This window comes from Topomyia yanbarensis, chromosome 3 (genome assembly GCF_030247195.1).
Source record: "Topomyia yanbarensis strain Yona2022 chromosome 3, ASM3024719v1, whole genome shotgun sequence".
NCBI classification, from domain to species: Eukaryota; Metazoa; Arthropoda; class Insecta; order Diptera; family Culicidae; genus Topomyia; species Topomyia yanbarensis.
In genome coordinates this window covers 384,369,302-384,387,219 of record NC_080672.1, presented here as the reverse complement: position 1 = coordinate 384,387,219, position 17,918 = coordinate 384,369,302, and the positions used below count along the sequence as shown (strand labels likewise).

General features: G+C 37.5%; 1 protein-coding gene across 3 annotated transcripts in view; it reads right to left on the bottom strand.

Annotated features, from left to right (window-relative positions):
- The window catches only part of LOC131691281 (tyrosine 3-monooxygenase), a 133,208-nt gene that overhangs the window by 35,877 nt on the left and 79,413 nt on the right, over positions 1–17,918 (bottom strand). For 2 of the 3 annotated variants that reach the window (XM_058977561.1, XM_058977562.1), the window contains exon 1: positions 15,334–15,897. The exons of the other annotated variant lie outside the window; for it this stretch is intronic. In XM_058977561.1, the coding sequence (XP_058833544.1) occupies positions 15,334–15,402 (69 nt within the window). In that variant the 5' untranslated portion in view covers positions 15,403–15,897. Of the gene's footprint in view, positions 1–15,333; positions 15,898–17,918 lie in introns of those variants that run through there. 3 annotated transcript variants of the gene reach the window in all.

Below are 17,918 nucleotides of genomic sequence, written 5' to 3'. Positions count from 1 at the left end.
GTAAGATCTTATATCAAACTTACTCGCCTTTGCATGGAAGAAAATTATTTCACATTTCGAGATGTCTTCTACAAATAAACCAAGGGTGCTCTGATGGGTAAGCTTTGCGAACTATTTATGTCAAATCTAAAAAAAATGTTTGAAGGAGAAAGGCGAGTTACCCAAACGCTGGTGGCGATATGTTGATGATATCTTCTGTATTATCAAACGTAGAAATGTATCTCGGATGTTGGAAACCATTGACAACATCCATAAAGATATCAATTTTACACATGAAGAAGAGAAAGGTAACAAATTGCCCTTTTTGGTTGTGCTTGTGAAAAGAGAGGGAGATTTTCAAAATATATACACTTAAAATCCATATGAAGCAGAAATGCTAATGTTATACAGCGCACACATACCTTCTATGTGCCAACTGTATAAACTATGTATGCGCACACATAACTTATACAGGGTATTTGGTTCATGGTTAAGAACCTCTCGAGGGGTGATTCACTGTCATATTTGGAGAAAAAATCGTTCCACACAAACCATCAAATCTCACAGAGTCATTAACTTTTCGTGTTAAAAACTTATTTATCTTAAAATACCTCTAACTCAAAAAGTATACCTTGTATTTCAAATCTTTTAGATCCACTGGAAAGTTGAGAACATTTCCCATTGGTGATGCCCTCACATGTCTCAGCTAATGAGTTTAAGTAGTCTTTTCAAAGTAATTTATTTAAAATTTCACAATTTTTATCGATTTTTCGTTCATTTCTCGAAGATTTTTATAGTTAACATAATCATTTTATTAATTCAGATTATTAGTCTTGAAGAGCTGCATAATTCGTTCTTTGACATGATGAACTTATCTTTTCTGGTTTTCAGGTGTTTGGGTTATTGAACTTGGCTATTTTTATCTCATTTTCACTAATACTAGCTCTAATTGAAAAAGTGTAGCACTTATCGTACTTTTTTTTCTTTTCATTCGGAAGCCAAGAAAATTTTACAGAGAAAAATATATTAATGCCCTTCAGTTCAGTGAATTTAGCATTCTTTTAGAAGTAAATTAGTTTAAAGTTAGTGTTATTATTAGCATTTTCGTTAATTTTCTTTAAATAGTAAATAATAAGGATAACCATTATTATCATGTAAATAATTCAACTCAGAAAGTTCCACAATTCTTTCTTTGACTCCATACAATCCTCTTTTTGTTTCGATGCAAAATCATTTTTATCACATCGTTTCATATGAAAAAACGACGATTTCGAACCCACTACATTTGTGGTGAGATCATGCTGTGTTAACTATTAAATAACAGCGAAATGAAAAGAGATATGGATAAAGTGTCAAATAACAAGTTATATAGAATGTTAAGGGGCACTAAATGAACAATAGTAACGATTAATTTTGTAGATTAATAATTAGAATAGTTACAAAACTCCTTGAAAAACGCTAATTATGAGCAATTTTACTAGTAAAAAGTCATTCAGTACCCTTAACTAAGAGATATTCGTGCATACATCGATAGAAGATTTTCTCAGCTTTCCAATGACACCTTGCAAATAACGATATAAAGTATATTTTTTTAGATTATAGTCTTTTAGGCATCTGCAAGTCAATCACAGGAAAAGTTTAGCAATGAAATTACTAAAAAATGAGAAGAGATACGAATATGATGTTTAAGAACAAATTATGAATCGTACTAAAACACTACTTTTGGTTAATATGTATTGCTATAATCATAATTCATTGTTTTGAGAAAATTAACGAAAACCGCCGCAAAACACTAACTTTTAACTACTTTACAACTAAAAGGTAATTAAAACTAATTAACTGAAAGATATGAGAATCCCATTCAATAGAAAAATTTCTCACCTTTCGAGTGGAACTAAAAGAGTTAAAATACAAAATATACTTTTTGAGTTAGAGGTATTTTAAGACAAATAGATTTTTTACACAAAAAGTTCAATAACTCTGTAACGGTTGAGATTTGATGGTATGTGTAGAACATTTTTTTCCTCCAAATATGACAGTCAATCAACCCTCGAGAGGTTCTTAACCATGAACCAAACACCCTGTATGTGCGTATAGTTATAGAATCGGGTTTTTTGCACTGTTGCACTGTATACATGCACTGTTTCATTCCTTCTCTAGCTCGCCAGAATTTTAATTTAGCACTTGTGAGTTAAAGATTTACCAAAATGGACTCACGTTTGCAAACTGTAGTGCACACCGCTCACATAAAGCTGTAAACTTTTCGTGTTTGTTAACGGCTGTATCGAATTACGGATAACCGCAAAGAACACAAAGACACAAGCCATTCTCGATGTGGAGCATAAGCCGAACAAGCATTACCTTCCTACAAGCTAACAGGAAATGGAGAGAGGTAGGATATCAGCTTCACCTGGGAAGCACACTACGGTGTCTTCTGAGACTCTTTGTAGAGAGTGAAGAATAGGGTTATTCGTCGCACAGCCGCTAGGGAGGTCCCAACAAAGGAGCAAATGTCACACCCAAATCCACTAACCATGAACCGCCGAAAGAGCAGCCAAAGTAAGCATGGGAAGAATTCATTTGATGTTGTCCCGGCCGGTAGGATTAGACCAACCGTTCTCCCATCAAGCAGCAGCTGCAGACAAGCACCAGCAACAGTGTGGTGAATTGAGGAAATCACAGGAAAATTTTTCAAACAATTTGGAGTGACCTAGTGGTGGTTGCGTCACCAGGTGCCTAAAGATTGATGCAAAACAAGATGACCCGGGGACCTACACCAAAAACCGGAGTCTCCAAGCCATTCCTGGTGGGGTGGCAACCCTGATTATTATTCAATTGACCGTGGAATCACACCTGAGAATTTTTTCATTCGTTTAGAATTCAGGAAATATGCAATCTATCTGGTCTTGTTGGTCAAACAAGGAAACATTTCTCGCTATTATTCACTAGTAAATTAAACTCTTAAATGCGATAATAAAGAGAGTTTGAATTCCAATATCAACTACCCTTATTTCACCTTTTTGCGGTAAAATTCCTGCTTGTACAATTAGCGAAACGAAAGGCTGAAGACGCTTTTGAGAGATCATGTCCTCAATTGGAAAGACACCGATAGATAAATAGTAAACAATCGATTGAGATGACGAGTCTTTAAGAACGATTTACACGATACGTCACCAGTACAGCATATCAATGGAATTTCAAAATTAGTTGTACGCTATTAATTAGTGATATTAACACAACAACAGCGGCAAGGATCGTTTTGTTTGATACCTTGATTCATTGTTGACCGGCCGTGGACAAAATTCGAATATCGCAAAAATTACTGCCATCCTAGCACAGTCAAAAAGGGCAAGTTGTTGGCTAACGGGGGGCTATTTGCCAATTCGGATGCGCTAATTGCCCTTCAATTTGCCTGCAAATTGCTGGCAATTAGGGGGCTATTTCAAATGCAACATTTGGGCGATTCGCCGTCATTTCTTTGCCGCCCAACCCGCCCTTAAATCGCCCCCAAATCGCCCACGGAACGCGCCATTTAATCGCCCTTAATTGCCCCCACCAAATTATAGGAAGAATCAATGGTGAAATTGGTATTGCACTTCAAAACTTATCACAATCTGACGTTCATTAAGACTTTAGGTCAGAGATCTTGTTCTACTATACATACACACGATTCCACAATTCGTTGGCTAAATGAAATGCACTAGACAAACAAAGTACAAGTGAGAACACACCAATCGTTCAAAAAAATTTAAGCTTAAACCAAACATGAACCGTCATGTTTGAAAAAACGCGAAAAACAACCAAGTCCATTTCAGCCGCCAGAAAATTTGTCTAAGCATCGAAATTGCCTTTAAATCGCATTCGAAAATTGCATTTGTTCCAAGGGGCAATTAGCACAGGCGAGTTGAGTCAAACGTCAAACTTTTTAAATCGCCTGACCATGTTCTCCTTTTTTGACAGGGAGCATACAGTGTCTTAAAATACAGTGAAGCCTGTATAAGTCTATGTGTGTGTCTCTGCATACTATGCACCATCCACCGACTGGCAGTGATTTTATGGAAGAAAATTGTTTGCAGCTTTTCATTGACTTATTTGTTTTATCTAAAAGTGTAATCATTTTAAGCCCTGGAGATGAAAGGTGATAGCTCTATTATACATTCAACGATAACCCCTTTTCAAGAATTCTGAGATCACCTTCATGCATAATAACATTCACGTAACAATGGAAGACGTGCAATGTGATCACAAATCCAATTCAAGCAAAAAATTTAAATAAATTATATGTAGCAATCGAAAAATAACATGAAACGATCTCACTAACATCCTGCTCTTAATCAATTGATGGAATTTCGGCCAAGTATCTCCTATGTTTTCGATCAATCAAAACAATCAATCAGCCGGTTGCATCCAGATGGCGGAAAAATAACTTTTATTTCAGAAGCAATGTGAAGCATTTTAGGATCATGCACAAGCCACAAGCGATAACTTTTCAATTATTTAAGTTACGTTCATAACTTTCTCGGAAGAACCTTTTGAAGGCGCATATTTTGCTAAAGTAACGATGTTATTATCTCGTTTTTTTAGATAGTTATTTATAGATTTCGTACAATTTTTGAACATCTGATGACACATAACTTTGCTAATGATACCAAGTCGGAATTGAGTTTATTCAAAAAGGCTGAGCACACAAAACTTCAATATGAATTATGAAATTTTACATTAAGATTTTTAGCCGATTTTAAATTTATACAATTTTGTTCGCAATCGATTTTAATTAATGCCAGCTACAATTTCTGGGAGTTCAAAATAAAAATAAATACTAAGCTAATGTGCAAAATTTGCGCAATTAATGACCTTATTGAGAGAGTAAAATATTTAGCAATACGAAAAATTTAGAATATATTGATTTTAAATCGATATTCTTCTTTTTGTTTGTCGAGCAGTTAAAAAACCGTACGACTTTTACTTTTAGTCACTTATTTATTGTGCATTAAAGCCAATACTGCTAATATGCTTCGGATAAATCACTTTCCAAAAATACACTGAAAAGTTCCCTGAACTGAATTCTTAATCCTCCTGCCCACATCCAACATACAAAGCAGGTCGATTACCTTGCACAATGCAGAGGCGTGTTAAATCAATTAGACTACACTGACCGGGGAAACGGCCGCAGTAGCCCTCCGCTTACACTCTCGTAAAAGAAAAAAAAACACCAAACAGAAAAGATAAACACAACCCGATCGACATTCAGTCAATTAGCTACTTAGCAGAGTTTTTTGACATTGAAATTGCAACGCATTTACACACATACCCACGTAAACAGAAAAAAATAAAATCCATTGTAAGCAGGAATGTACCAGCATCATCGTTATCATCTATCTGTACATACTACCGCGATCAGCTCGCTTCGTGCCATCAGCTAAGGAAGAGAACAAGTTCTAGACCTCCTCCGGAACGGCACGGCGGAACGGGGCGACAGAACAGGGGCGGCGAAGCGAGACGTGAAGATCGTAACCAATTTCAAGGATACGGCAGCAGCGGTGCGCCTTCCGACCGGGCACTCGAGCACATACGGATGTCCATCGGTGTCGATTCAATTTCGCCACATCATTCATTCTAACTACTGCGCGCGAGATCGCGATCAATCCCCGCACGGCATCAGGCTTCCACTACCTGTTCTGAACCGCATTGCTCGGGAAGGCTTGTCAACACAGCAACAACATCAACTACCTACAACAACAACAACATCCATCCACAAGTACGACATGTTTGAGCACTTTTTCGAATTCAATGTCAATAACTAGAGCTGCAGTGAGCGCAGGTGTACTTGGGAACTTGCGGGCACCAACCTAGCCACTCTACTTGCTGGGACCTTGCACGTGTTTTGTCGACAAAATCTTGCTATTTTTGGACACTTGCAGTGTTTACGATTGACCTGTACAGAAACAGGGTCAACCTGTTAGCGAGAGGCAGGGAGGTACCGCACCGAATTGGAACGTACGTTCAAAGGAGGAAGCAAAAGTATTCCTTTCTGTTCCCTCGTTTTACTTGACAGACCGCAGACTGGCAGACTGTCTGGCAGGAACAAACAGTGCTAAATGGACGTAACCGAAACCCCGAGGAGTTATGTAAGCGGACTACTGGTTGGGCGCCCGTGGTGTTTATCCAACTGATTGACAGCCGCCCCGGGGAGGATCACTACTGGCTAAACGATCGATCAGCAGAAGACGAACGGAAAGTTTGCGCAGCAAATCTGTCTGTGCGTCATAATCACCGGTCGGCTGAACGTCAAATTGATTCCACTAAAAGTTCGACGACGGTACATTAGTTCCGAGAATGCAACCCTGCAATCAAGAACCTTCTCGGAACATATCAGTAAATGATGGTGTGCGTGTGTGTGTGTGTATGCGAGTGCAATCGTGATCTAGTTAGCTCGTTTTCAATTAGGTACCCTTCGTCGCGACGTCGATTACGGGCGGTGCGCCACTTCTGCGAAGTAGGTTGGCTCGGATGGTGGCGCGAACAGCCTACTGTTTGTTTGTGGCGCGATCGGCGGTTTAGCGGTATCTGATTTCCATACATTAGCAATCGGCGGTATCGTTTTGGTCGGATCCGTGCATGCAAACGATCGCCTGCCTGCCGCGTGCGGGTTATGCCGGATACAGGTGTTAATTTGAATGTGGGGGCGTGGGAACCATCAAAAAGGAGTCAAATGATTTGGATGCAAGAAATTTTTCCTTACGTTTAGAGCCACAAACCAACAACCAATCGCAAATGAGGAGAGCTGTCGATCGGTAACGTGTTTTATTATTTTAAATTATTTCGCGCAATCTTGATGGCCGTGAGTTATTTCCCATTCAACTCACCTGATGCCATTGGCTAATTGCAAAACGATCCGGGCCGCTTCTCCGTGTGTAAATGCTCCCCTTCCTCCATCCGTAAACCGGCCAAATGATCTAGATGTTCTAAACTTGTTCGCTTGTTCGGCGCGCAAAATAAGAGCTAATAAATAAATACTAAATTCAAATTACACGACTCTCGATTATATAAGTGAGCCGTGTCCATCGCGAGAGACACGGGAAAACTTTGTAATGCGGTGTATCGCCACTTTACCCCATCATCAGACCCCCCACCTTTCGTTGTCGTTCCACCGTAACTTATCGAAGATTATGATCATTAAGATGTAGCGATTAATAAGTGATCGAATCCGCACGCTCTCGTGCTAGCAACAGGTGCGGAGAACAAAGGAAATAGTTTCGCTTTTAGAGCTGTTCCTCACCGTTATTCAAGCCTTCTCCCCATCCTGCTGTGCTGCGCTCGAGTTTCTTATTTCTGCACGGACGATTGATTTCCGATCGCGTTTGAACCCGACGGCGGCGGCAGCGGCGACGGCGGCGGTGGTGGTTGTGGTTCGGACGACGACGGTACCGGCAGATTGTTTGAACAAGGTGCTAAACAATGACTAATTCCGCTCGACAGTCGGAGGGGGTTTTCAAAGTAGGAAGTTGCTGTGCGGCGGTTTAGAAAATCTCCTTGTGTTTTGAAGTGGAGAGGAATTGTTTGTTTGCCCCGATAGCGAGACGGTGGATTGAGGGGAGGCAGCTGCGAGCTTTCCATTCCGAGGAAATCATCCGCTGAATTTATGAATGAATAATCTCTCACTCACCACCGGCATGTAAAAGTGTAATTACACCCCCTTCTGGTTATTGGAGAAGGGGGGCTGCAGTTGCCTGGGTGGGAATATAGTGAGATTGTGTCGTTTTTGCCAGCTATTTGAGAAGATTGTCGGAATTCTATTGGCAGTGTTATTTGAATGGGTACAGTAACGATAACACTTTTGATTGTTTATTTGGCGAGGAATTGATTAAGGAATATCTAGTAAAATGATTAATTAGCAGGTAGATCGCAATTCATATGTGCAAATGGCATTGTCTTCTCTAAAAAGGGAGGTTTACTTCTACGGCAGAATGTTGAAATCGTTAGGCTTGCGACGGTGATCATTTCGTTTGATTGCTTAGGATGGATAGGAATGTTAGTTGGGTGCATTGTTGTGGATATGGAAGTAGTAAGTGGAGGCTTTGTCTCACGTTTTAATTGCTGGTTTGAGCTAAGTTCCGTATGAATTAACATTTTACTGCACATTTGAACTTTTGGTTAGGGTTTTTGAACTACAATAAAGTTGCTTGCTAACTGAATTGTTTTCACGGAATTAAGATAGCGTCTGTTGGTTTAGTACAAACAAATCTTTGATAGCAGAATAGTAACGCAATTTACACTGCTTTTTTTTAAAAAAATATCTCTCAATGTTTTACGGTAAACTAACCAGACACCCTGTGTTTCGTAAAACAGTTTCGCAAAATGTCCCGCTTCAAAATGCGTCCCGTGAAATGTTTTTTTTATTTGTTTAAAACCGTAAAAATATCCCGCGCAGAAAAAGAGCCAGGTTGTCGAATCTATGTCAACACTGGGTTGCCATGACATTGCGCATCTTGGAACGAAAGGTTTGTTGTGTGTATGTGTTTATCAGTGTCCATCTTCCACCGACGGGAAGTGCTTTTATGGATGAAACTTGTCTACATCTATTTAATAGTAAAATTGATATTATCCACAGAAGCACCCATGTACACCAAAAAATAGTGAAATTTAAACGACATGTAAATCGATACGAGTGTAAATATACAAAGCTTGAATCAAAAATTTGATTAAAAATTAAGTTGAATTCGATGCACTCAATAGGATCATCAGCAAGCATTTTACAATTTCGTACGTGTAATATTACATGTCATCTATTTTACAGGAATATTGGATTTAAAATTAAAGTGCATTGGTATCCCGTTTAATGAAAATATGTGCATGAAAATAAATTGAAAATCGCAAAATATTTTTTTTCTGTGTTTAGCCCTGACGATGGAAGGTGATAGCTCTACTGCACATCCAACGACCCTTTTCCAGAATGCCTATTCATACACGTACATTCTTAGGCCACTTTCCATACAATACAAGCCTTGCGCACATATATCCACGTATCGCACTTCCAGAATGAAAAATACTATGTTTGCTTCTAGCAGGTATTTATAATGAGGAAAATCTTTGGGTCAAATATATAAACAATGAAAAATAACTTAAAATGGCCTGACCAGCGTGTTGCTCTGAATTCATTTATTCACGGCATTTCTGCGAAGAACCTCAGTAAATTTCAGCCGAAAATGAGCCGGAATTCCGGTTGGTTTCAGCAAATATTCCGGCTCCAGTGACACAACCGATTCTAACTAGAATCGTTTGTGTCACTGGAGCCGGAATACTAACTGGAATTAACCGGAATTCCGGCTCATTTCCGACTGAACTTTACTGGGACTCTCCTACATTATTAATCAATGAATTCGTTGCATCAACTAGTTGAATTCAGATGGCGCTACAGATGCTAAAAGAAACGAACGGGCGTATTTTTCGGCGGCTTTATTTACGCACGCACATGGAAAAATTATTGGGATGTGGCGAAAAAATCGCTAGCTAAAATTTCACTATTATCCAGGCATTTATCGCTCATATGAGTAAATGCGTCCGGATAATTTGCTACTGCGACAATAAAAACTCACATTTTCACACTAAAAGTTATTGACACTCACACGACTTCTCCGGATAAATACAACGTGTTATTTCTCCGGATAAAGAAAACCGCCGGAGAATGAGCGAATGAGTTTATCATGATATCCTTTTTGCGCTCGCTGCCTTGCTGTCGCTATTCCAAATCACGAAAAATCAACTCTGTCGTACTTCTTTGCAGCTTTTCATTGAAATTAAGTGTATATTTTGACGCTTTCATTGATTTCTACGAAATTAAAATATTATCACCTTCTCCGGTGACAAGGAAAAAGTCAAATTTACTTTATCCAGAAAATTTACTCTCACGCTATTTGTGGAGACGGAGAATTTTACGACTCATCTTACCTCGGAAAAGTTGGACATCGGATAAGCCTCTTCTCGCGCGAGTGAGAGAGAATTACAATGCCTGCTATTAAAAAAATATTTAAACCTACTAACACATAACACACCAAAAGAAACGACGCACTGAACAATTTACTTCGATTTCCTGATAAATATACTTATACGTCATCGGTAAACATTGGAAAAAATATTCGACGAACACAAAGGCTTATCCGAACGATTCGACAGTGCTGCCACTCTCCGCATCTTGAAACGAAACGTTTATTGTATACAAACTTGTATGAAAACATCGTTTCGGTTTGGTTGCACAATATAGTGCCTGTACAGCCGTAAGTCTCTGATTGAACCACCAACTCTGTGTAACTATCGAATATGATTCGGTGGTTGGAACGTCTGACAGATGTCAAACACTAACTAAAGGAGACGTTTGATGTGTAAAAGCAGCTGTTCATATATCAAACTGTTTGATTATCATAGAAAATTTAACATACGATCAGATGTTTTTTAGTTGTTTTGGATAGGATGTATCAATTTTAAGGTTATGCGTTTGACTCAGTCTTCGAATTACTATTCAAACCACAAATTTTTAAGTCTATGAAAAAGGTCCCAAACGGACCGAAACGTCGGATGAAGATAAAATTGTGTTTTTGTATTTCGAAGACTGAATAAAAAAACATATAAGCTTTTTAGCTGGGCAACTAGCGGAGATCCAAGTTAGAGCTGCCAGTTTTCCGGCTTTTGTGTTCGTATAACTATGAATATAGTATTTATACTAAATGGTGGTCCAGTTAAAAAGTGCCCAAAGCGCTAATCACGACTGTACCAGAATTAATTAAAAATTCCAATCACATCCTTTCCATAGTATCAAGAACGGTTAACATCTTTGTACATCTGATAGTCTAATAACTAGACCGCTTTGAGCAGGATGAAGTTTCTAGCCTTGCAAAATCGCACATTTTAAGCCTATTGTTTTTGTGGTCATTCGTATACGCAGTTTACAAAATTTGGTCTTTTAACAAATTTGGGTGAAAATCCCACTTCCCATTAAAGCGTAGCCCTAGTAACAATCGAGGTTTTATGGTAGTTTTATAGCCACTCATAAAACTTAGATTGCACTTGTAGCATGCTATAAAACATCAATTATTACTTGAGTCCCATATTGAGTCCCATATTGAAAAACAGCAAGCCGAGAAAAACGCTGCTCAAGATTTACATTTTTATTGAGCCTTGTGGATGGGACAACCATGTTTTGGTATTTTTTTCGATATTTTCTTAACAAATCTGGTGATCTGATTTGTGCATTGTGATTCAGTGGTGATACAGAATACGATGAAACAGATAACTTATTTTCGACAAAAATCCATATGGGACTCTTATGCTTTTATGGGCAGTCCACGTCTTCATTAAAGTTGTTGGGAATATTAATGTAACAACTTCATTGAAGGGGCGAGTTCGGTTCCCAACCTTCCGAGGAAAGAAGCTCAAAGTAAAAACCTCTATAACTGAAACTAAAAAAAATGTTGGAAAATTCAATGTGGAAATCAGAGTATCTTAATCCATTCATGCCCATGTTGTTTGTGGACAACAACGTTTTTAAACAGCTATAACTTTTGATTGAGGCGAGATTTTCTCACAAAAACAAGTAAGGCTCATTAATGTGATTATTGCCTTTAATTTGAGTATTAACAGTTACAACAGTCAGCTCTAGAAGTGAAGTTATTGCAATTAGTCTGATTGGATTCCGATGGAGCAGTGCTGCCAGGGACAGTTTGCGTTGATGACGGAAAATATTTTTTTCATATATCTTCGTTATGGTGCAATATTATTGAAAACTGATAAAACTTACCAATTTAGACTGTAGTTGGCTACGTTTTCCACGTAATTGGACTATTGTAATTATTCTAGGAGAATTGTATTGAGCATTAGAAGGTAAAAATTGACCAGCTTCCAGCACTGCCATAGAAGCACCTATATTTATGAAAATAGGCTTTTCGTGTTTCTTGACCCCACCGTTTTAAAGGAAAAATAGTTTTGAAACACTACATGCACTAGAAAAAAGTTGGGCATGAAAGGGTTAAGAACTATTAGCGAAACTCTCTTTAAGTCCGGCTATTCGACTGTAACTACGATTATTTTGATTTGATTTGATAAGATAGTTTTTTGAATGTTGTAAGCTATCTCAAGATTTTTTAGAAATATTTTTTACCAATAGAATGAATTACCGTGAAATAAATTAGATGGAAAACTGGTCCTTATAAACCTTCCAAAAATTATATAAATAAGTATTAAAATGCTGAATAAACAGAGCTTCGATGTCCTTCAACAAAGTTGTTAGTAATCACACCCTCAACAACTTTATTGAAGTCACTGAGTCTAACTTAATTAGTGAAGGAGTGAATTTTCATAAGTCATCAAGATGGATTAACTAAAAAACTATAATTATGAGAAGCGATATGCCATGTTGAGATACGAACATATTAAACATACTACCTCTTCAATAGTACTGGTTTACTTAAGGCTGTTTGGAAAAATGGACTCCAGCATGACCTTTCAAAAATCGAGAGAAATTTGCTGTAAAAAGCAATCCGTTTGATTAGATTCCAATAAGAATCGGTGGTGTCGCTGGCGCCGGATATTAACTATAGCTAGCCGGAATTCCGGTTCATTCTACGGCTGGACTCAGTAGAGACTTTCGAATCGTTTCACTTTCCGAATGTTTTGATCATTGGATTTCCGTATTTTTGGATATGCTACTGTTGAAATGATTAAATCCTATAGCTCTCTTAGATCATTGGATCAATGAATTGAGTCTTCGGATCTTTGTACTTTCGAATCTTTGAATTTTGGATCTTTAGACCTTCGAATCTTTAAAGCTTTGGTTCTGTGTAGTTTAAAATCTTTGGTTCATGAGATCTACGGTTGCATGGATCTTTTGGTCCGTGGATTTTGGAATCTTTTGACCTTTTAATTATTGAATGTTTGGATCGTTTTATCTGCTGATCGTTTTTAAAAGGAATTTTTCATACTTTCATTTAATTAATTATTGGAATGTTCGAGTTTTGCGATTTTATCGTATCTTTCTATTATTGGATCTCAGAAAATCTGCTTTGTGTTTATTGATTTTTGCCTCTTTGGGATATAGTTAAATATCTTCGGATCTTTGGATATTAAAATATTTGGATCTGCTATTTTTTTCTATTCATTTATCTCTCAGGACCTGAGTTTTTGTATCTTCCCAAGTAACAACTGTAGTTTTATCGCACCCTACAAGTGGAATCTAAGTTTTAGGAAACATAACGGCTATTAGAGTTTGGATCGCCCATCTGTTGGATTAAATGTCTAATCTTGATCTTAATCATTGTATCTGTTGGATCACTAGATCCTTACTCCTCCGGATCGTTGGAGCCAAACCATTTTAAGTTCTTTGGTATTTGGATCTTTGAATGCTTGTATCTTTCAATATTCCAGTCTTTGTTCCATTGGATCTTTGGGGTGCTTTGGATCTTTGGATAACTGACTGGGAATCGCAGGAGCTTTGAATCTTAGGAGTTTGGTTTTCTTTTTATCTGTCGGATCAGTCAATGTTTTGATCATATTTCAGTTGTATTCTTCCTTCAGTTTTTATGTTTTAGATGTCTAACAACATCTGGCAACTGTATATGTAACACTTCTCATCTTTGAATAATTAAATTCAGTTATTGTTTATATAAATATTTAGACTTTTAACACCTTTTGATGTTCTTTTAATCCATTTTTTTTATTTTAGGAGCTTGGAATTGGTGGATCTTTACATATTTGAATCAAAGGGTCTATACTTGATTGGATTATTTTCGGATATTTCATTTTTTTGAACGTTGGATCTTTGGATATTTAGATTTAAAGATTTTCGATTTGTTGATTTTTGAATCATTACAGACTTGAACACTTGGATCTTTGATTGATGTAAATGGATAATTTATCGAATGGGAACACAAAAGAAGACAACACTTTTTCATGTTGTATGTTTTTTGATTTTTCGAAGCATTCCGAAATGTAATCGTGAAGAAAAAACTGGTCTGAAATATAAAATCCAGTACATTTCACCCAAAATTAAAGCAGTTGTAATATGCTGGAAGCGTCGTTCACCACAATCCAACTTGTTACATATCCGTGGGAATTATAACCGTGTAGTTGTAAAATAGGTAAATTTTCGAAATATTATTGTAGTAATTTCTAGATTCGAACGCCGCCGTCTCCGTCAGTTTTATGAGTTCGCTGTTTTTAAATTCAAACGAATAACTCTAATTTATTTTATTTGTTGAGAAGATTAGTATGATAATTGTATCGAATTTTCAAATTTATTGAATTTTCCGACAACTCTGGAAGAAAATTAAAAGAAAAGATGGCGTTTCAAGTGCTTTACTTAGAGTATTGCAATCCTCTAAAAATAACCAAAACAAGACTGTTGTAACTATATTCGTCCAACTATATAAACAAAATATGGTTCAGGACGATTTTGTACTAAGAATTGTTTGTCTAGAAGAACTTTTGAATTTCAATTCGCGTATTTATACATGGTTAAATATTGTGCAATTACTATTATATAAAATCGTCTTTTAGTAACTTTTTAAAGCGATTTTTTGGGTTAACCCTCTGGTAGAGGCGCAGTGCACTGAGTGTACAGTGTTATGAAATTCAGGCAAAATTGTCTTAGAGTGTCAAGCGACCGCTAAATGTCGATAAGGACGCGACAACTGGTGGGTTAAAATAATTTCAATAAATTTTAAATATCGGAGATTCCCCAACATCTTTGATATTGTGAAAAACTACTTGTACACAAGCAAACGTCTGATGATAAATTTAAACATCTCAGTTCTGCAGACTAAAGCAATTCCTAATAATTAATAGAAGATTACTGATTATACTAGGGATCTTATTATTTCAAGAAACCGCATTTAGGTAAATTACATGTAAGCAAATTTTGTTAATTAATTTAGGCGAAAATGCACAGTAATATAACTCGTGTATAACTATGTTTCATGCGGCATAAACAATTTATTATCGCAACAAAGTACCAATTATTATAATTCAAGGTAAATATCTAGAACAGTGTTGTAAGTTGAATTAGCGCTAGTTTTTACCAACTTTTAAATATGTGCAATTAGTTGATATAACTGTCTTCTCAACTCAACTCTCTCGAAATTTTCCACTGGTTCATTAGAGGTACCGAATATCGTTAGGAACGTTGTAAACAGATATCAAAACACTGCTCCAATCAAACTCATGAACTTCCTTCAAATGAGCAACGCACAAACTCAAATAATGCTCCCACTTCACCACTTTCTCTACCAAATTCGACATTTCTACAGAAAATACACTTGCTTCCTTGTCTTCTAAATTAACACTTCCCCCCAAACTGCCAATATTTACCTCAATACTGTAGGACTTCTTGATGGCGAACATTTCACGGTTCTTCTGAGCAGCAGCAACGGCCATCATTGCACTCTGTCTGGTTGACTGGGATTTCTGTTGAATTTTTCTGGTACTATTCGAAAGATGCACGTTTTTCGATTCACCCGACAAAAAACCACTGCCTATTTTACTTGTTGTTATTGCTCGCGTTTTTATTTTTCGTTCAGAAAAACTTTTGCAAAGTATGCGGCGCCTTTCACTGGGGAGTTTGTTCAAACACACTGGCGAAATTGCAGTTTCGGCGGAATTGTCACGTCTAATGCTCTACTCTCGAATCGAGTCCAACCGGCAAGGATATCCTTTTCTTTTTGCTTTTAAAAATTCGACCACGAACTGTGACTGCTGAGCTCGTTTGTCAGAACACTTCACTGCGCTGCTGTGTATTCTGCTGGGAAACTTAGCTCCTGCTAGAACTTCCTGCCTTGGGTGGTTTCTACTAGGACACTTCTACTCGGCTCGAGTGAGCGACAATTACGAACAATTCTACTTCTGATACTTTGCAAAAAGCAAGCAAACCAATGAATGCATGAGACCTTTGGGTTGCTATCAGTTTAAATACCTAACCAAGCGCCGACGAGCCTCGCCGACCCCCCTACCGGACGCGACGGGCGGCTCAGATGTTGCACGACGGAGAGCATCAACAGCAACTGGCGAGAAGCAAACCTCCAACACGTGACGTTTCGCGCCTACTGCCGGTGCACGGCTGATGGTCGATTAGCAACTATTCTCTCTCCTCTCTCTCAGGCTTTTGGCGAATTGTCGATACACACACGGCAGAATTTCCAACTGTGCGCACTCTCCGTGTGTCACAGACAACAGGTCTGTTTTGTTGCACGCACGGCAACCCAGAGAGAATGTTGCAGCAGACTACCTGTCCGACAAGCTGTGTTATTATTTTTCGCATTCTCTTGCTGTTGGCTGGCTAGTTTCGCATCGCCGACGCTTTGATTCTTTTCTTCCCAGATGATCAACATCAACAAGTCATCAACCAGAACGCAGAACGACGCCACCGCCGCGCCGCTAAACTGGGTAATCACACTGGGGGAGTGTGGCGTTCGATGGGTAGGGGAATTATGGTTAAAACCGACACCTTAAGCTTAACACTTTTTCTAAGTTGCCACAAAACCAATAAAATTATAATTTTTAAGCAGAATTCTTCATCAGAAAATTCTTAACAAGACTTAATTTTTTCAGCGCTTCAAAAAATTAATTTCATTAAAAAATATTGGTTGTAAAACTTGAAAAACAAAGTGACTTTTTGTAAGCACTGCGGGTAAAACCGACACCCCATAGGGGTAAGATCGACACCCCCTTTAATTTATTTTCTCTCCACTTTATTAAAATCTTTATCTTTATTAAACATGAGATATATGCGTGATTAATAAAGTGTGAGTATGTATGATGCAAATATGTGCTTTTTATTGCTTCATCATGTAGTGAGGGGAAGAAAGTTCGAAAGCGTAGTACTATAAATAAGAGTATTTTATGCTATAGGATTATTTATAGAAATGAGTATTTCCAAATAATCCTTGCGCACATCATTGTAACCTCCAGTGTCATTTTATTTCATAAGAGAAGATTTTCAGGTGTTCTACGTTCTGCTAATTGGATTCATTCACTTATAAGTGACACACACACTTCTTAGTAAAACTATCTTTTTCAGATTTGATTTTTCGGACTCTGATCATCAACGATCTATTGGAGTATACATAAGATCATTGTCTCATTGTGATAAAATTCGTCTATGACAAACCAAGAGAACACTATAAATTCGGTTTGATGACCTTTTTGCAGAAATAGCAAAAGCTTCGTTAGAATCAGATAAGCAAAAATTCCAATTTTTGATTTTTAAAGAGACTTACAAGAAATAAACACAATAAAAGTGTTTCTGTGTATTTCTGCTAATACTATAGTGTTCTAATAGGCTAATTGAAGTGTCACAAAGATCCCCAGTATTTTGAAATGAATCGCAACTATACACAACCATCTTAACAGGGTGTCGGTTTTACCCTAACCATAGGGTGTCGGTTTTACCCCAACAGCGCACATTTTTTTATAAAAGCTATTAAAAATATTGAATTTTTCAAACTCGTCTTCAATGCACCTAGTTGATCATAGGACAGGCCGATAATAATAGGTACTGAAAAATGGGGTGATTTGAAAAGCTTTCGTTCGGTTAAAACCTTAAAATCTACCAACGAAATTTTACATCCAGACGAGTATGAACGCTGCTGTAGAATGTTTTGTTAATTTTTATGACATTCGGCGCACTAACGTAAATCCAATTTTTCTTCAAATGCTCTAAATAAACGTACCAATAATATTGTATCATTATGAAATGAATAAAAATTTGATTTCTAGGAAAAGTTGTGGGGTGTCGGTTTTACCCACAGTGTCGGTTTTTCCCACAATTCCCCTATATGTGAGCTGATGTGATTTTTAATGGACGTGTTAGGAATTTCAATTTTGGCGCTTACAGTGAAATTATTATTGATGGTGAAGCGAGCTTTGTTTGAATTCACACCTATTTATTTGAATCTCAA